At 40.8% G+C, this 20,560-nt stretch overlaps 1 protein-coding gene across 2 annotated transcripts; it reads left to right on the top strand.

Moving 5' to 3' along the window:
* The first annotated feature begins 598 nt into the window (after positions 1 to 598).
* SUMO2 (small ubiquitin like modifier 2) lies at positions 599 to 11,408 on the top strand. Of its 2 annotated transcripts, none has more exons than XM_045490913.1 (4): positions 599 to 786; positions 2,400 to 2,531; positions 8,157 to 8,228; positions 10,751 to 11,408. In XM_045490913.1, the coding sequence occupies exons 1-4, from the start codon at positions 766 to 768 to the stop codon at positions 10,811 to 10,813; spliced, it is 288 nt and encodes a 95-aa protein (XP_045346869.1). In that variant the 5' UTR covers positions 599 to 765; the 3' UTR covers positions 10,814 to 11,408. The 2 variants fall into 2 exon arrangements, with proteins under 2 accessions (XP_045346869.1, XP_045346870.1); XM_045490914.1 differs by lacking the exon at positions 599 to 786 and adding an exon at positions 1,062 to 1,511.
* Positions 11,409 to 20,560: the final 9,152 nt, after the last annotated feature.

The following is a 20,560-nucleotide window of genomic DNA, read 5'->3' as shown; positions in this document are numbered from 1 at the left end:
TTTCCTCTTGGAGGCTGGGAGCGAGGCCATGAGTAAGGGGTTTGTAAGGTGAACATCTTTCCTCAGCTAGCGAAGTACGGGTTTACCAGCAAGACACAAGTAGGCACCGCACTGAGGCAGGAGACTGGTGGGAAGCGGGCTGAGGCTGAAGCTTTAAAATTCAAAGGATGAGAGGCTGAGTAAGTATGATGTTCCCACAACCGTGTGGAAAGCTGCATTTAGGCCACTAAACAAGAGGGTTTTTTCCAGAACCTCATGCTAGGGCTTTGACTTAGGCTCCCCCTTTCTCCTCTAGTCAGTCTGCCTTCCCCGGCCTGAGTCTCACGTCTAGGCCTCAAGCCTCCTCGTCCCCACAGAGGACCAGCTGGAAGCCATTTTGATTAAGCTCCACCACAGAAGGAGGACAATACAGCCCCGCCCAGAGCCAGGCGCGCCCCCGCGGCGGGCCGGGTGCGCGTGTCCGCGCCTCTTCCCGCCGGCCTGGCGGGCGCCGGGCCCAGGCCGGGGCGGTGCGAGGCGGGGGGTGGGGGTGGTTATGTAAGCGTTGCGCGCTCCCGCGAGCTGGCAACCAATGGGAAGCCCCGGCGGCTCGTGCTCGCGCACGCAGGGTGGGGGGAGGGAGCGCACGGCGTGCGCGCGCCCTCTCCCTCCTCCACCGCTGCCGCCTCCTTCTTCTGCCGCTCCTGGTGCTGCTTGTGTGCTCGTTCGGTGCGGACCTGGTACCTCTTTTGTGAAGCGGCAGCTGAGGAGACTCCGGCGCTCGCCATGGCCGACGAAAAGCCCAAGGTGAGCTCGGCGCCGGCCTCCTCGCCTCGCCGCGCGGTCGGGGTCACGGCGCGGGCTAGGGTCCGGCCCGAGCCCGCCACGGGCTCCCCGCGCCTTCCTGGGCCCCCCACGGGGCTGGCCGCGGCTCAGGCCCGGGCGCTCCGCGCCATTTTCCTCCCTCCCCTCTTCCTCCCTCCCGCGCCGGAGGAGGCCCCGCCGCCCTCCCCCGCCCCCGGCCGCCTCGGAGTGCGCGCCGGGCGCGAGTTGGGCGGGCGGATCGCGGACGCCCGCGGGCCCACCGGCCGCGAGCGGGGCTCGTCGGGCCCGGCCGGCCGGGCGCGCGTGCGGAGGGGCGTTAGGGCGCGCGGTGTCCCCACCCTCCGCGGACCCCGCGCCGGGCCGCGGCGGGTGTTGCCGCCTTCGCGGTGGCGGGGAGTTCCCTCGGCCCGGGGCTTCCCCCTCAGGGGAGGGGGTAGCCGGCATCTGGGGACCCCTGCCCCGGGCCGCGTTGGCCTGGTGAGGGCTCGGGGCGAATCAATGGGCTGTCGGTGGGTTCCCCATCGGGCCGTCGCGAGTGGCCGGGGTTTGGGGGACTCCCAGGAAGTGTTTCCCACTTTGATGGCCTCAGGGTCCCCAGGGGGTCAGGGCAGGGGCATTTCCCTGCGTGCCAGATAACCCCTAACCTGCGGAGACCATGCGGTTTCGAGAAGTTGGGAGGCAGATAGATGTGCGAGCAGAAAGACTTGGTAGGGCTTAACTTTTTAACGCGGGTTTTGAGGCACCGGGAGGTTCTTTCCGTGAGGACTAGGGCACACTTCTTCCTGGCACACGGCACTTTCGTTTGATTTGTTTTGTGACACCCCCTCCCCCTTCCTTTCTGAAGTGATTTGGGGGCTACAGATTTCCATCTACTCTTGATTTTGGTGAACTTCAGGTAGGGTCGAAATTTACAAGGAAGAGTTGCAAGAAAACTGCATTTGACCCATGACAACAAAGGGGAGGGGAGAGTAAGAGCTCTGAACTGAAAATAAACAAAAATGAGGCTGCTCATAGAGGCGAACATTAATAGTGGTTCTAAGTTATTATCGCTGCTTGAAGAGAGAACCGACGGGTATTCATCAATTAGGTTTTTTTTAATGTAGTTGAGATTTAAGTTCCTAAACAGAGTTTGTAACTTTTTAACAGAGTTGTAATGAGTTATTAGTTGCAAGCTCTAGATTTTTATCCTTGCATTCTGTACTTAAAGCACTTTATAAAGGGAAAAGACACTTATTTTTAATCTTTTCGGGGCAAACACATATTTTGAGAGAGATGCAAAATATGCTTTTAGAAAATTCAGATTTAAGAGTTCTTGACAGTAAATTGAGTGGGACCCATCTTTAAAAATCGATTGTTATCGCTGATGGTATTACATGTTAAGGCTTCTTTTCTGTTTCTGTGACAGCTATTTAATGTCGTTGCTCCAGGATTTTTCATCTTTCAGATTGATTTCAGCGGCCGAAAACAGCTGTATGCTCTTTTATCATACAGAATGAGAAACCTGTTGATTTCTGAAGCAAGTTGGGCTGCTGCTACTTTAAAAGGTGTTTGTTTTTCACATTTTCCAAATTACACTTTTATTTTTCTTTCAACAGGAAGGAGTCAAGACTGAGAACAACGATCATATTAATTTGAAGGTGGCGGGGCAGGATGGTTCTGTGGTGCAGTTTAAGATTAAGAGGCATACACCACTTAGTAAACTAATGAAAGCCTATTGTGAACGACAGGTGAGGAAATGACATATGCACTTCCCATAAAACGTGTTTTTAAAAAAACCTTATTTTTTTTGAGAGTAGACACTAGACTGGCATAATATTATAATAGACTTCTTTGGTTGAGTGAATGCACTTATATACTTAACATATCAATTTTATCATACCCTTGGTATGTTGACGCTTCATGAAAATCCTTAGGATGGTTTGGCTAATATGCTCTATGATTCTAGTACTGTGCCAGAATGCATCAAATTATGACAACATGCGATTAATTCCTGAGGGGATGTGATTTTACTTTTATAAGAAAATAAGGATGAAATTTCTTGTCAGGCTCTCGTCTTTTTTTTTTTTTTTTTTTAAAGTCTATTTAAAATTTGTGTGGTGTCAAAACAATTTATTTTGAGCATTTAAACCAGTTTAGAAATAAAGTTAAATTGTGAGTTTAGCGACATTGCAGTTTTCCTGAAGCATATAAGATTGTTATGTTTTTTTAATAGTAGAGGTCAAGAAAGAAAGTTAACCTCCTGAGTCAGACAAAAACATTCCTATGTTATAGGGACATTTGCATTTTACTCAGGAATTGGTAAATAGACAGCAAAAAGAGGAAGTAACGAATAGATGCTGTGAGTTGAATGCAGGGTTTAAAACAAAGACGCTTCCTTTAGTGAGGTTGAGTCTGTAACAATACAGTGGCAACTTTAAAGATGACTTTTGCAAGTATAACAAAAACTCTGGTACCTAGATCAGTTAATTCAACAATAACCTGGAAGAAGTATTTTTTTATTCAACCCTGAATACGTAACATGTAAAAGTTGGGAAAATCATTCTTTTAGACTAAAATCAGTTGTCAGCATTGCAAATTGTCCTAAAAATAGGCTCAAAATAGAGTAAGATTTAAACCTACAGAAGTTGAGAGGTTGAGTTTGAGCTCATAGTTGGACTTCCTCCATGAGATCTAAGGGCATTTGGAAGAAACTGAAAATAAACTTCTTTTTGAGATTGAAGCTTTATTTTATGTCTGGTGTATTTATAATAATTTATAGTGAGAATGTGCTTATAATGCTTTTATCTTCACCATATAAATTAATTTTACGGCTCCCTGGAAAGACAAAGAGTTTTTAGTGTACTCTTGTTTGAAGAATTTTGGTGAAATCCACTTAAACAACTAGTAAATAATGTACTTACTAGTTGTGCTAAAGAATTTTTGCTCTAGCATCTTAACATATTTGAACACTAGTGCCCCCTCAGGTTAGAGGGGGATTTTAAAAGGTAATCATCTTGTAGAACTTTTACGTAGCACACCATTTGCAAAATAGAAGCATGCATAGATTTAGTGGTTTTCAACAAAATTCTTTGCATATTTTTTCTCGTTACTAAATTTTAGGTTTTATTTTATTTTATATTATATTATTTATGGGGGGACAACTGGGGGAGGGGCACAGAAGGGGGGGGCACAGAGGATCTGAAGTGGCTCCATGCCAACAGCAGAGAGCCCTATGCGGCTCAAACCCATGAACCGTGAGATCATGACCCGAGTTGAAGTCAGTTGCCTAACTGAGCCACCCAGATGCCCAATAAATTTTAGGTTTTAGATGATCATATTTTCCAACACTTAATATGAAAACTCAAACGTAGTGCACAGTTGAAAATACATTGAATGCTCATGTGCTCACCACCTAGATTTAACTATTAATATTTTATTATACATATCTATTGATTCTTCATCCTAAAGTGTTCATATTTAAGACTTCCTGTATTTCCTGTTAGGGCCTCAAAAGAGTTTTTTTTTTGCTTACCTGATATTTACCAGATACTTACCATGTGCCAGGGCATTATACTATGTGCCAGAAAAACAAAGACACAGAGCACATCCTGTGTTGCAGATTGTCTTTATAAGAGATCTATGAGATTGAGTTAGCTGGTCAATCAAGAGCTTTTGGGTTTTCCTGGTATGTTAAATTTCGTGTATTACTCATGTAAATAAAGTTTTTTGTGAATTTTTTCAGTTAGGTTTAAGTTGACTAAACTTGGGGCCACTCAATTTGCAGTATGGGAAAAAGAAGCATTGGTAATCCATAAAAAATGTAATTCCACTGCATATCACTTAGAATGCAGATATGATTTAAAGATATGATCCAGGAAGAATTTGAAAAGATTTGTTCTCAATTTCCTTTTAAGTTGAGAATAACCTCAGAGTTTTGACTGAAACAAGATTACTGTTTACTTTTCAAATGTTTATTTCTCTCATTCTAAGAAGGAGGGAGTTGAAGAAGTATCACCTAATTGGGCTAATTCTCTACCCCCCTCTCTTTTTTTAAGTTAATGTATTTATTTAGAGTATGAGCAGGTGGGAGAGGGGCAGAGAGAAGGAGAGAGAGAGAATGGGAGGGGCTTGATCCCATGAACCATGAGATCATGACCTGAGCTGAAATCAAGAGTGGGATGCTTTGACTTTGAGCCACCCAGGTGCCCCTGATTACTTTTTAAGTGTAGATAGAGCCTTTCAAAAGTCTAAAATATTTATGCAACCTAATTTGCATAGCTAAAGGTTTTATTTTGGTTTGGTTTGGTTTTTTGACAGTTGAGGATTCTTGAGTAAGGATTTCTTATCCAGATTAATTGAATGCTCATACTTTCTGCTGAACTCATTTGGCCTCAGATCTTTGGAGGAGTTCTAGTAGATGTCTAATAGGCATCTCAAACTGAGCATCTAGGTGGGAGGTCAAACACTTGGGATCATCCTGATGATGCTTCATAACTCCTATAATAAAATCCACCAACAAATTCTGTTCTCTACTGAAACCTGTGCTGTTCAAAACTCAACAATGTGCTGTCACAAGCCACATGTGACTTTACCACCTGAAACATGGCTAGTCCAAATTAATATGTGTTGTATAGTGCACAGTATATGTCAGATTTTGAAAACTCATAGCGGAGAAAAAAGTAAAGTACGCACCTTTTCAAATGTTAGTTACATGCTAAAATAATAGGATTTTGAGTATGTCGAGTTAAAACAATATTTACCTGATTTTAATGTGGCAATTGGGAATTTTAAAATTGCATATGTGGCGCATATACGTATGTATCCATCCATCCATCCATATCCCCCGGTGCAAAAAGGTGGTTGTAATTAAAGCACAGGGACAGGACCTTTTGGGCAGAAAGAGCTGCCACATTGTGTTTGTGTTGGATAGTGCCAAGCCCTCAACCATTTTATTCCACTCTTGCTCAGTCACTAACCTGGGAGACTTTTCTGATTAATTCAGAGTGCCTCTGCTCCCATCCCTTGGTTCTCTCAGCTGTTTTTTGCATTGATGTATATTTGTCGCTGCACTAAAATGTAAGCTTCATGAGCATGGGGTCTTTTTGTTTACTATTTCTTTAGAGCTTAGACCAGTACCTGGTTTATAGAACGTGTTCAGTAAATGCTTGTAAAATGATAGAGGACATTCAAACTGTCTCCAGAGGCTGATTGTGAAGAAGTTTTCTATTCACATGTAGAATTAGAGTTTGCCCACTTGTCACCATGTAGCCTTCTGCTGAGAGCATACTACTTCATTCTAGTGTGCATTTACTGTGACTTTCAGAGAGCATAGGTTGATTCGTTGGTTTATTCCAGTTCATTTTTGTGTAATGAAGGAATGGGGATCCAAAGAGATAACCTCACACAGCTCTTCTGTGGCACATCTCTGAAGCCAAAGCTCAGAGATATGATTTATTCAGAAGTGGAACCCAAATACTGGTTTAACATAAATTCATTGTTTGAGTTGACGTCATTTATGGAATTGGAAAGGCAAGTTTCCTGGGTTTTGGTTTTTGATCTGTGGCGAAATAAAAGCTTTTATTGATAAGGAAAAGCATGAAGGAATACGATGTGTGTTCTGGACTGTGCTCCCCCCACCCCCCCTTGTTTTAAACGGCCATGCCATTGACCTAGGACCGTACTAGTAGATGTAGTAGAGGAAAGATCCAGCATATGGCTTAGTATTTTATTAAAGTAATGGGTTTTCAATGGAGTGTTTGCAAATATGTAATTAGTACTTAATGGCTTGGCATTTAATTCTTGGTTGCTTTGCATAATCACAAATTAAATTTGGATGTCATGAGAAATGAATTAAGGTTATGGATATACCTTATCTGGTCTGGGAATTGCTTGTATTCCTTAAGACAGGCTAGTCTGAAAGTGTTAGTGTCAAAGACCAGGGTTTGTAAAGGAAAGTAACATGATCTTCATGTTAGAAGTAGTTTTAAAGACAGATACAGTGAATCCTTGTTAAAGGAATACAAGTGTTCTCTAAGTATTTATTGAGCACTTTGTGTCAGTATTCTGGTCCTAGGAATTCAGTTTAATTTTTTCTTAAGTAAATTAAAGCAGAGCGTTCTGTGTAACAATAATTACAGTTTGTAATTTGAGTATGATATAGGAGTGATTTTTTTTTTGTAGGATGCTTCCTATGCTGTTTTTCCAGTTAATATGTACACATATTATCTCCATACATATCTCCAAACATACTTTATTTTCCTATCTTCATTTGGCTGCAGTTCCCAACAGCTTTGCTGCTTTTGCTCCTTTCCCCTTCTTCCTACCCCTGTGTCAGGTAGGTAATGATGAGTACAACATCGGGATCTGCTTTGCAGAAGGGGCATGCTCAGGCTCATTTATCTCCTTAAAAACATAAAAATTTCTTGAAGCTAAACTCTAGTAATATAAATTTTAAATTCTCTTTTTGTAATGAAGCAACTCCTTAACTTAGTTTAGGTGTACTTTTAAATAAAACAAATCATGGTAAAACGAATCATGATATTGCATTTCATCCATTTTATTCCATCAGTAACTTATACCCGTGAGTACCAACTATGTGCGAGGAATACAGTATAACCAAGACAGTCTTAGGTTCTTGTCCCTCCTGGAGCTTACTTTGTAGTGAGGTTGACAAATAGTAATTGTTGGTCTGGGTAAGTACTAAAATGGAATTTACAAAGCAGGTGTTTCTTTTGAACTATTCCATAGTTCCAAGCTTGTGTGGTTATGAATGATTTTAGGACAGTTCTAGTGGGAATGTCCTGCCTGCCCGAGGGCAAAAACTTGTTGAATTCCTGTGGTGTCCCTAGCATGGTGCTGGGTTGGGACACAGGTTACTTTTGCTTAGCGATAGGAGCTGTTTGGATAGAAATGAAGGTAAAGTGGCTTTAAGGCAAACTTAATCTTTACACTTACTTAGGTGAATTCCAGTTTTCATTATGAAGGGTGTTTTCCCCCCCATTTGGAGAGCTCTTTAACATGGATGGAAGAATGTTGCTGTATCTGTTAACTTTAAATTTCTTTTCAATATCTTTCTAACTCATTTACATGTACTGTTTGACTCAAGGTATATGATCTATCCAAGCTTGGATCTCAAAAGCAAAACAGCTTTTTTAAAAAGACCTTTTTTTAAAAAAAGATCACTTTTCCAAAGAAAAACAAACATGGTTCAAAGAAAGTGAAAATTCTACCAAATCTTTTTACCCACATAGAAATGTTAATGTATTGATTATTTATTTGGGTCCCTCTTTTAATATATTTGTGGCTAAATATGCATATGGTTTCAGTTTTTACTGTTTTCTTTGCATTCTTACTGTTTTTAAACTCTCTTGTAGGGTTTGTCAATGAGGCAGATCAGATTCCGATTTGATGGGCAGCCAATTAATGAAACAGACACACCTGCACAGGTAAAAAAAAAATCTCTTTGTGCTAGCTAGAAAAGTCAGTGTGGTTTGTAATTTGCTCAACAGTCTTGTTTGTTAATTTGTGAACTTTGAGACATTGCAGTATAGTTCTTCGCCAGAGTTCAAAACTATGTAAAATATGACCAAAGGGGCACAGAAGGGAAAAATAGGAATATTAATGTTAGTATTTTCTCAGGAGATGTCAGAGGTTTTTAATATGCAATTATCGTTTTGTAAAACTAATAAATAGGTCATTTGGTTGCTTTAATCCATTCCTCCGTATTGCCAGCATTATTCGGAGCAAATGATTCAGAATGTTGTTTTCATTGCTGCAGTTCTTGATGATTCCAGGCTCCCCCACAGGTGATTGGTTGGCTGTCGATCCTGGCCATTTTAACTTCTCATGTTGAATTCTCTTTGACCTGTCCTTGTCAACTAAAGGCATCTTTGGGCTCCCAACTGCAAGTCTCTCGATGGCTTAGCTCGACCAGTGTTGGGTTCTTGATAATAAGTGGCTTTCCAAAGCCTTCTGCAAAAGGTGACACAGTCTGATCCTTTAATCTCTTTACATATCACCTCAGTTCTTTCGCTTTGTCAGGGATCAGCTGGGCTGTCTTCCCGTGGCAGAAGCTCTTTGTCTTTGTTTCCTTTTACCCTCTGAGGTTCTACTTAAGGCTTCTAGTTTGGGGAAAGAATATTTTGATAGAAACTTAAGTTGGAGCTCTTCTACTTTTGAATTTGTTTTTATCACTCCATAAAAACTAGCAAGTAATAAATATGGTATGAGTGAAGTAGCCCACCCTGGTTGTGGTTTTGTTGATAAACTTCAAAAATTTGAAATGTCTAAGTTGTACTTGAGGGAAGAATATCTTAAAGTAATTTCCCTTGGGGAGTCTCTAAGAAGCAATTATAGTATGTAGCCACAAGGAGGAGCTGAATTCTGTTGGTGAATGAGAGACAGGAAAAACTCTTTTATCCTTTGAAGGCATTTCAAGTTTCACCATGAAATTTAACATCCCAGGAGTTTTATTTCAGTGGATAGGCTGAAGACATGTTTTCATGTTTTAAAAAGAATAAAAACCCATTATGCTAAACTCTGATGTCGAGAATGTATTTTCTCTGTCTTTTGATGCTCTCGCCCACCACCGTAAAAAAGGTTCTTGTTTCTACAGTGCTAGCTGCAAATATTAACTGTGAGGAGGATTTTTGCACAACTGCATTGTAAGATCTTCAAATTGAATTTGGAATTGAACTCATTGTAGTATTTGAGATTGAATTCGCTGTAGAATGAAATTGATTCATTTTAGAATTATTCTCCCAGTACTAAATAGCAGAACTGTGATAAATTAGAACATCTTAATGACCAGTTTTAATAGTAATATAATTATGTGCCCACCATTCTGTTTAAATACTTAACTTTCTTCGACTCATTTAATTCTTACAACTGAATGCTGTTTCACTTTACAAAGAGGGGATTGAGGCTTAGTCATTAACATTTTAATGCTATAGCCTTACTTTTAGTATATTTGAACTGTGTTAGAAATGATTCCCTTTCTTGTCTTTATGTACCCAGGGTTCTTGTTCTATTTCCAAAATTACCAGTTTTTAGAAAGTATTTTTCAAAGGTAATTATCAGCATAATAAACCAATAACAAAGATTATTTCTTTTACAGCCCTGCCATAGGTACCAAGACCTTTCCACTCTAAACATAGTTGTTTTATGTACAATGGGTGGGTAGTGAGCCTTACAAAACTTAGTTTGTGAATAGCATTTTAAAATTTAAATTAGTTTTTTAGTAAGTTTTTTCTTGCCATAACCTTCCCTTGCTGCACAGAGACAACCACTGTGCTTTGTGCATATGTGAGGATATATATTCGTGGTATGCACTCAGGCGCACTCGCGCACACACACACTTTTGAAAACAAATATAATTATACTGTAACCACTTTTGCTGCTTACTTTTTATATTTGTTTTTAATGCAATACTAGATCTCAGGAATAGTTCCATTTCTACACATATAAACCTATTTTTTAATAACAACTGTGTGCTTTTCATGTAAGAGTGTACTGTATTTCTTTGAGGTTTTTTTTCTAATGTTTGTTTATTTTGAAAGAGAGTGTGCTCATGCAAGCAGGGGAAAGACAGAGAGGAAGAGAGAGAATCCCAAGCAGCATCCCTCCGCACTAGCAGCAGAGCCTGATGCGGGGATTGATCCGACAAACCATGAGATCATGACCTGAATTTTCAGTAATTGAAAGTGAGGTGATTTAACTCCTGGACATAGCTTTTTCACTTAAAAACTAAGTTTTCTATACTGAAATAAAGAAGACCAAGTGAAAGATTAATTTAAACCCAAGCCTGATGCTACATTAAGCTAGGGGTTGTTTAAAATAACGAACACTGGAATTGGGTGGAACTTGTGTAGTTTTTCAGGGTACTTAAGTCTGATAGTTACAGATTTAAGAGGTGATAATCAGTGACCCTCCATTTGTGTTTATTTTTGTTTTATCTCTTTCATGCTAGTTGGAAATGGAGGATGAAGATACAATTGATGTGTTCCAGCAGCAGACAGGAGGTGTCTACTAAAAAGGGAACCTGCTACTTTACTCCAGAACTCTGTTCCTCCAGACCAAGAAGACATTCTCAATTAGAAAACCGCAATTTGGTTCCACCACATCCTGACTACTACAGTATAGTTTTCTCTATTCTTTCATTTTCCCCTTCCCCATTCCTTTATTGTACATAAAGTAACTGTGTATGTGCGCAAGCATTTTGCATTTTTTTTTTAACTAAATGGCCAATGGTATGTTTTGACCGACATCAAATGGAGATGGGATGGGGAAAAATACTGGTTCTGTGAAAATACCCCCTTTCTCCATTAGTGGCATGCTCATTCAGCTCTTATCTTTATATTCCAGTAAGTTATTTTGCTCTCACTGTTTAACAAAAAAAGAACAACATAAAAATCCTTGCATACCTTGTTCGATTGGAGAATTTTAATGTTTTTCATTTATCATTGTAAAACCAAGGACAATTTTATAACTTTTTTGTACGTAGCTGTTACATGTAGGGCAATCTGTCTTTAAGTAGGGATAAATTACTCTAAAAGAAATGAATCCTAGATAGTTTTCCCTTCAAGTCAAACGTCTCGTTGTTTAAATAAACTTCTTGTTTAAAATGAGCTGTTTTCTTTATTCTGAAGAATATTAAGTAGAAAAGTTGAAGCTTAGAAAAAGCCCTGAAATGAGTAGGCCTGCTAGAAGTAACATTTCAAGGAAGAACTAAAGCTACACTGCATTCCTGACAGACAGGTGCAAAACAAAGAATAACAAAGTGTATAAATGACTAGCAACTGATGTTTCAGCCCCTTGGTTTAGTAAGCTTAGTTCCAAATCTGCAACTTTACTAGCAAAAATCGGGTCATGATGTGGATTTACTCCCAAGTCGAGTTCTGTGTAACACTACCTGGCAGAATGGGTTAGTACATGCAGCTAGGAAAAAACCGTGATTTTGCTAACCCTGCTGATAAATCACTCAGTTTACCCTTTTTCTTTTCTTTTCTTTTCTTTTCTTTTTTTTTAAATGTTTATTTTGAGAGAGGGAGGGTGAGAGAGAATCCCATGCGGGCTCTGCCCTGTCTGTGTAGAGCCAGATGATGTAAGGCTGGATCTCACAAACCATGAGCTGAAATCAAGCTTAAAGGACTGAGCCACTTCCCAGGTTCCCCCAGTCACTTAACTATTCTGACTCTCATGCTGATGAGTAAATATTCCCTAACCCAAAACAGAGTCTTTGTTCTTGAGAATGTTGAGGGACAGAAGGTATTTACATGTATCCACTCTTAAAGCTTTAAATACGCAGGGTACCACAGTTTTTAAATTCAAATATGGGGAAGGATACAGCTATAGAACCAATGAACAGAATATTAGAGCTGGAAAGATTTAGATTACCTAATTGTAACCCCTGTTTTAGAACTGAGGAAGCAGAGGTCCAGAGATGATTATGAAACTAGGACTAGAGAATAGGTCTGATACCTGTTCATTGTGTTCTTCCATATTGGTTCTCAAACAATTCCCACCCCTCCTCACCAATGTGGCCTTTTTGGGTCAAGTCCCCATTGTTCCTTTCCTGCCTTGTCATTCACTTAGTTCACCCTACCACTGCTGTAATATGGTCTTTTTTTATATATATCCATTTTTATGGTGAGTGAGCTTCCCCAAAGATAGGTGTTCAATAGATTTTTTTTTAAGTTTTATTTTATATAATCTCTACACCCAATATGGAGCTTGAACTCATGACCCTGAGATCCGACAGTCACATGCTCAACCAACCTGGTGCCCTTGTTCCATAGGTTTTTGACTTTGACTCTGTATATATAGGAGTTAATCTTGAACCAACAACTTTTATTTTCTTATATGTATAGTGTTAACAATTTTTACAGTTTATATTGTGCAACTGTGTGGGAAGCCTGCCCCCAAGAATTCTTAGATCAGGTAAGTGCATGTCTCTTGATTTGTTGCACTAGGTACTGTTGAATGGTGGAATTTGGTGGTGCCCTAAATATTAAAAATTTGGATTGAAATTCACGCCAGAGAACTTTATTATGGAAAGGATTTGAACTGGGTTCTTGTTTAATTAGGAATTTACTAACTAATGTCATGGGTGCTTTTGCCATGTTGGGAGGGAATATGAAACTTCATGGAAATACTTGATAGAATTTTAAAAGCCAGAGGTAAAGCATGAAAAGCACACAGATAATATAGTGTGTTGTGGCTTATTAATTAGTTGGGTCAGTGTATAACTAAAGATTCACCTTATTTCTGTTCTTAAATGAAGTGTTCATAATTGAATTCCCCTATTTCACATACGTTGTAACCAAGAAAACTATGGGAAAATATGTGGAGCACTTTTTTTTTTAAGCTTTTATTTCTAAGTCATCTCTACACCCACCATGGGGCTTGAACTCAACAACCCTGAGATCTAGAGTTGCCTGCTCTCCTGACTGAGTCAGCCAGGCACCCCTTTATTTTGAGAGAGAGCACTAGCAGGGTAGGGGCAGAGGGAGAGCGAGAATCCCAAACAGCATGGAGCCCGACAAGGGGCTTTATCTCACAATGACCTGAGCTGACTGAAGTCAAGAATTGGATGCTTAACCTACTGAGCCACTCAGGGCACCCCCTTCCCCCTTCCTCCCACCCCTGGCTATGAAGCACTTCTTAAAGAACACTTTGAAAATAAGTACATTGTTGAAAATACTGAAAGTAATGTTGGCATTTTATTTTGGCTTCGGAGGGGAGGTTCAAATGATGGGAGTTACACTTCCATTTTGATTAATTGCTCGGACAATTTAGCTAAACTCTTTCTGGCTGCTGTCTTGTTGATATCCCACATATTTATATCCTGCAAGTAGCAAATTCTGTCTAAGTGAACACAGTTCTGTGTAGAGAAATGAGAAAATTTCTGCTCCGAAGCACCCCTACTATTCATACACGCTGCTTGACCCAAAACAAAAGATATTCGCAATTTTTCAGAAAAAGGAGTGTCAAATTGTTTGCTTCCTTGTTTTGCTTGATGTTTGTAGTTCTGTGGGACATTGTGACAGCAGGAGGTCAGTAGAAGGTGGAAACCCAGGATGTGAGGGAAGCCTGTTGGAGAGTTTCTCAAGGCCCTTGCAGAGTTTATGGTGTATTGGAGAGGGTCAGCTGTGCTGCTGAGGATTATTTTTGAGTTAAGATCCTGCTGCTTTTAAATATGACAGTGATTCTAGGTTGTGGTTTTGCATCAGAATCCCCTGATGAGCTTTTAAAAATGTACCAATGCCGGGGCCCTACCCCCAGAAATGTATTTTCAAAGCGGTATAAAATTGAGAAGCAATTCTGGGAGGCATTCTCACAACTCTTTAAGCACCTTATGGTGAAGATTACATGAGATAATAAATATTTTAGCTGCCTAACATGCTCCCTCCCACGTACTGAACCCTTTAAAGAAAAGTATCTTCTGCGTTGCAGTAAGGGCTCTGTCAGGGTGCTGAGGCTTCAGCAGAATACCATAATCCGTACCGATGGCTTGCACTTAATGTAAATGAAAAAGGCCAAAGCTTTTCTGTTCATTTTTAAAACTGAATACAACCTTTGTCTTGTTACGTGTTTTAATAAATGCTTAATGCTAAATTGTGCCCTAATGAGTCTTTAAAGAAAAACAGTCTTCAGGATTTTAATGATTCTCCGATACTCTCAGAACCAAAAGACCCATCCACAACATGCTTCAGAATTCTGATTCTGTAGGTGATGATTTAAGGGGTAGTCTTCCGTGTTGTAGGACGTACACATGTTTTATAGTGAGATTTCAGTCTGTATAGTGGTTAGCTAATAAAGAGTTCTTCAGAGTGGAGCATAATTAGAATAGAGCATATAAACAGGTTAGGAATTTAATCTATTTGGAATGTGGAGTGTTATTTCCCGGTAAGCAGTGACATGTGACTACATATGAGATCATTTTAGGATTTCCCATACCCTTGGGGCCTTTATGAAACAGTCTAAAGTCTCAGAATTGTCATGTAATGTTTGCTTTCTTTGCAGTTCCTATTTTTAAGGCATTTTAGGTGGCTAACCTTGTCTCAAGTTATAGAATTTGGAATACTAAGAATTTTCTCACATTTTCCAGGGCATGCTGTTTTGAATTGTTTGATGTTTTGTAATTTTAGCAAAGGAGGCCAAATTCATCTCTAGGAGAGCAGGACAGATGGGTGAGGGGAGTTTTTTGCTTGTTTATTAAATACAGAAATAGTAGCATGGGATTGGGAAAAGCAAACACACTTAATCCACACCATTTTATTCAGCTTGGTCTGATAGAAAGGGGAAATCATGGGAAAATAGGAATCACGCTCTCCTTCCACAATTCAGTGATTTAAAAGGATGTGAGAGTGGTGTGTCAGACCTAGTAGAGTGTATGTGCCATTTTGTTTACCTTTCACAGTGAAGGTAAAACATGACAGCCATTTTCCGTATTTGAGACCTCTCATATTTGCTTTGTGGTGAATGAGTTTCAAGAGAAAATGAATTCTTTCACTTGTCTTTCTGTGGCATTGATCTGCCTTTGTGTGTATGTGTGTGTGTGTGCATGCATGCGTGCAGCTAAGAAAAGAATGGACAGATGCATACTAAATTTGGCTTTAGGAGTGATGGATACAGAATGTATGTGTAAATATGTGTGGTTAAGTCACACATAAGTGACATGGGCACCCTGCAATCCTGGGGTTCAAAAGCTTGTTAGAAATACTTGTCAGTGAGTCATTCATTAATTCAGTTACTTAGTGAAGTTCAAAAGCATAAGACCAGCATTTTCTTTTAATAATAGGAGGAATGGAAAATATTAAGAAAATGTATTGGGGCACCTCGCTGGCTGAGTTGGTAGAGCATGTGACTCTTGATCTCAGACTCATGAGTTTGAGCCCCACACTGGGTGTAGAGATTACTTAAAGAAAAAAGAAAAGATGTATTAAACTATGGGTGAATATAAATAATTATTGTTCTTGTAGGTCAAAAATAGTTAAATGTCTGCAATTTATTTCATAGGGGCTCAACCTAATATGTGTGTTTTGGATCAGAGGGAGAGACATTAACTAGGAAATTGGTTCAAACCCGATCGCATAATCTAGGCAGAGTAAATACCAATAATAAGGCCCTGTAGTTTGCCCATTTCTTCTAGGGTGCTGGAATAAATCGGGGCAGGTTGAAATTATGGGGGATTCAGAACAAAGTTGGTAACATCCAATGCAAAAACAGATGCTTGAGAGCTAAGAGACACAATGTTAGTATGTTTTTGTGTTTCATTTAAATTTAGGTATTACCTTAGTAGGCTCAAGAGGTGAAGAGCGACTTCCAGATTATTCTGAGTAAGTTATACATTGCATTCTCGAATAAAACTCCACATACCTAGAAACAAATGAAAAAACCACTAGGATTTCTGTCCATGTTAAAGGAAAATTATTAGGGCTTTCAAACATTTTTGACATCTTTTATTTTTTAATTTTTTAAATGTTTGTTTATTTTTATTTATTTATTTTTAACATTTATTTTTTGAGAGACAGAGCATGAGCACGGGAGGGGCAGAGAGAGAGAGGGAGTCGCAGAATCCAAAGCAGGCTCCAGGCTCTGAGCTGTCAGCACAGAGACCGATGCGGGGCTCAAACTCATGAGCCTTGGGACCATGACTTTAGCTGAAGTCATATGCTTAACTGACTGAGCCACCCAGCCACCAGTAACTGACTGGTACTTTGTAGCAGGGAAGTGGCAGCATGGGACTAAGTGAAATCAAAGGGCACTTAACTGCTTAAAGGCATGAGAAGTTATGCAGAGTGTGGATAACTGCTCATTCCCTCCACCTTATTTAAAAAGCAGGTGAAAGTGGAACATACGTACAGGGCAGTGATTTTGAAATTGCATAGAACCATGGGGTGTGCCAAAAGAAGACAGTGGAGAGAAAGGCCAGCCAGGGGTGGGGAAGCAGAAAGGGCCAGGATTTCGGACCCTCTGCTTGGTTTCAGTCACAGATGCCCTGTTGTTCATCTGTGTTATATATTTGGATTCTGTTTCATAAAAGTTTGGAAAACATTGCTATAGTCGTGAAATAGCTTGTTGGACCGTTCCTTGTCATAAGCTTTCATTTGTTTTCTATTTCTTTAGGTTTTTAGGTTAACCTAAGGGTTTGGAACAACTGTTGTATAGATACAGAGCCCTAGATAAGTATTTTAAAAATCAGTGATATGGACCATTATGATTTTAAAAGTAGCCATCCTTGGGGCGCCTGGGTGGCGCAGTCGGTTAAGCGTCCAACTTCAGCCAGGTCACGATCTCGCGGTCCGTGAGTTCGAGCCCCGCGTCGGGCTCTGGGCTGATGGCTCAGAGCCTGGAGCCTGTTTCCGATTCTGTGTCTCCCTCTCTCTCTGCCCCTCCCCCGTTCATGCTCTGTCTCTCTCTGTCCCAAAAATAAATAAAAACGTGGAAAAAAAAAAATTAAAAAAAAAAAAAAAAAAAAAAGTAGCCATCCTTGGGATGCCTGAGTGGCTCAGTTGGTAAAAGCATCAGACTTGGGCTCAGGTCATGATCTCGTGGTCTGTGAGTTCGAGTCCCGCGTCGGGCTCTGTGCTGACAGCTCAGAGCCTGGAGCCTGCTTCGGATTCTGTGTCTCCCTCTCTTTCTGCCCTTCCCCCACTTGTGCTCTGTCTCTGTCTCTCAAAAATAAATATTATAAAAAAATAAAAGCAGCCATCATTTTGCATCTTTTGATCCTGATCTGATCTGTGATCTTTTGTATAGAATTAATTTCATTAATGTCCCATTTTCAGTTGGTCATCTGGAGCAAAGGTCATTATAGCCTAGTTATATATCATACCTGTTTTACCCCACATCTCCATCTTGTAGCAGAAAGGGGGAGTACAGTGATTTTAGTCAAAACTGCTGTAGGACATGAACAAGTAAATAGGAGGGCTTGTTATTCTGGAAATTTTTGGCAATTTTACTTTATTATTTAAGGCAGGAATCTCTTTTATTTATTTTTAAGTAAGCTCTATGCAGGATTTGAACTAATGACCTTGAGCTCAAGAGTCACATGCTATACTGACTGAGCCAGCCAGGCACCCCTGACAGTTTTACTTTAAATTTTTTTTTTTTTAACATTTATTTATTTTTGAGACAGAGCATGAACGGGGGAGGGGCAGAGAGAGAGAGAGACACAGAATTGGAAGCAGGCTCCAGGCTCTAAGCCATCAGCCCAGAGCCCGACGCGGGGCTCGAGCTCACGGACTCAAGGACCCTGAGACCGTGACCTGAGCTGAAGTCGGACGCTTAACCGACTGAGCCACCCAGGCTCCCCTGACAATTTTACTTTAAAATACAATGCACCAAACAGGCCTGCTTAAGATGGCCTTGATCAGTTATCTGTCTTATATACTTTATTCTTCTTTACAAATCATTAGATTAAAAGGGTTCCCTGGGACGGATCCCTTACCTTTGAAGCAGAGGTGCTCAGCCCAAGCCACATGGGAAAGCTGTCTGTTTAACTTCTAAAAGATACCCATGAGTAGACCCTACCGGGCCTGGCATTCATTTTTCTTCCTTAAAAGCTCATAGGTTATTCTGATGTTCAGCCAGGATGGGGCAGCTCTCATAGAAAGCTTTAGTTTACCAAGTCAACATTCTTAAAATTCTCTCGTTTCAAGCCCTTCACAACAACGTAGAATAGGTGCTGTTAACCCCATTTATAGATGAGGAAGCAAGAGCATAAATGACCTAGAAGTGTCTTTTATGGGAGAAGTGTCTTTTTAAGGGAGCAGAATCAGAAATTAACGGTTTTCAATTTCCAGTCTGGTGTATTGCCCTACCAATCTCTTTTACATTACAGGGGATGGAGGAAGTAGGGCAAGTCAAGTATGAACTCAAAACTTTAGACCAAAAGGGACCCACCTGAAGATATGTCCAACCCCCTCATTTAATATATAAAAAACAATTTCAGATTGTTAAAAAGTTTGTAATTACTTTCCAAGTATATCTGACAATAAGCATAGCTACTATCACTTTGATGACTTCTTACGTGCGGAGCCAAACACTTTCTATCCATTACTTCATTTACAAGTCTGGAGTTGAAATACTATTTTGTCCTTATTTTTACGAATGAGGAAACTAGTGCTCAGAAAAGGTAAGAGTTCAGATTCAAACCCTGGTTTCTCCTATGAGAGCCTGAGAGACCATACTCTACCTCTTAGTCGATAATTATATGACTTACTAGAAGGGTATGTGTGCTCACTGGCCAACTTGGTCTGAAAGGTGTTCTGTTTTTTCAAAAGTTTCAGAAATTTAGGCCCAGTCTTTAAGAATGGAAGATTTTAGGGGCGCCTGGCTGTCTTGGTCAGTGTGGGGGGGGGGGTCAACTCTTGATCTCAGGGTTGTGTTTCAAGCCCCAGGTTGGGTGTGGAGTTTATTTAAAAATAAAATCTTACCAAAAAAAAAAAAAAAAAAAAAAAAGAATGGGAAGATTTTATTTATTTATTTTCAACGTTTATTTATTTTTGGGACAGAGAGAGACAGTGCATGAACGGGGGAGGGGCAGAGAGAGAGGGAGACACAGAATCGGAAACAGGCTCCAGGCTCTGAGCCATCAGCCCAGGGCCCGACGCGGGGCTCGAACTCACGGACCGCGAGATCGTGACCTGGCTGAAGTCGGACGCTTAACCGACTGCGCCACCCAGGCGCCCCAGAGAATGGGAAGATTTTAATTCAAATGAGTGGTCAGCACATAAAGACATGATCCATGCCTTTTAGGAGTGAACTTATCTCTACCTTTTCACGAAAACCCAGGAGAGAGGTTAACCAAGAATATAAACTTCCAAACTGCCAAGAAGGGGGAGGCCACACAGAGTCGAATGTTGTTCAATTTTTATGGAAATACTGAAAAGGGTCTGCCTTGAGGAAACATGCATGACATGGGAAGGCCTCCACTCTTGTTTGCTCAAGACTTTCCCATTACGATCTTGTAAACAGCCATTCTTGAGTCCTCCAAGTGTTGTCTGCATTTGTTGCAGGGATAGATTTACCCAGACAGGTGGAAGAGTCATGACTTAAGGGTTATAAACAGCTGCAGAGGCCAGGCCTGCTCGATAGTCTTGGTAGCAAGGGATGTGACCATTCCCCACCGCCGAGCATTAACCAGCCTTAGAACAGGCCCTCAAATCGGAACGACTGTAATTTTGGTCTAGTACATGCACCACCCCTGACAGCTAAATAGTAACATTAAAATGTGAAGAATTTCCAGTCGTTTTCAAAGGGATCGTCTTGGCTTGCTTTCTGTTGCTGACTCATAGTGCTGCTGCTTTGAGACTGTCATGTTTCCAAACGGGACACACAGTAGGTATTCAATGAATGTCAATTTGCAGCAGTAATTTTCATCCCTTAAGGAGCATGCCCTTACTATCTCACCATGAGTAAGGCAAGTAAGTGAAATGGTCAAGACAAATCTGCCCTGGGCTTGGTGGGGGCTGACCGAGCTTTTCCCTCAGTCAGGTAACTTTTTTAAGTGACAGTGAGCACAACTTGTGCCCAACGCTGGGCAGGTTTGTCCTTTGTCCAATCATCACCAAGATTTGGGGGTGGGGGAGGGGGAACTTCCATAGACCCACCCTGACCAGGAAGGGGGCGGGTTTAAGCCGAGCAGGGCCACCGCAGCCCGTCGGGGTGCCGCCCGATGCTTGGCACTTCAGGGAACCAATAGGAACGAAAGAGCTATTTGAATTGGCCAATACAGGCACGGTGGGGGCGGGTTCTTTTGAGCCTTATAAAG

The sequence above is a fragment of the Leopardus geoffroyi genome, chromosome E1, assembly GCF_018350155.1.
Source record: "Leopardus geoffroyi isolate Oge1 chromosome E1, O.geoffroyi_Oge1_pat1.0, whole genome shotgun sequence".
In the NCBI taxonomy this organism is placed as follows: Eukaryota; Metazoa; Chordata; class Mammalia; order Carnivora; family Felidae; genus Leopardus; species Leopardus geoffroyi.
This window is presented reverse-complemented; position numbering and strand designations above follow the sequence as displayed.

Excerpts from the sequence above, each read along its gene's own strand:
- SUMO2 (XM_045490913.1), top strand. The coding sequence starts at position 766 with ATGGCCGACGAAAAGCCCAAG. Across the intron at positions 787-2,399 it reads TGGCCGACGAAAAGCCCAAG|GAAGGAGTCAAGACTGAGAA; the intron begins GTGAGCTCGGCG and ends TTCTTTCAACAG. Across the intron at positions 8,229-10,750 it reads AAACAGACACACCTGCACAG|TTGGAAATGGAGGATGAAGA; the intron begins GTAAAAAAAAAA and ends CTTTCATGCTAG.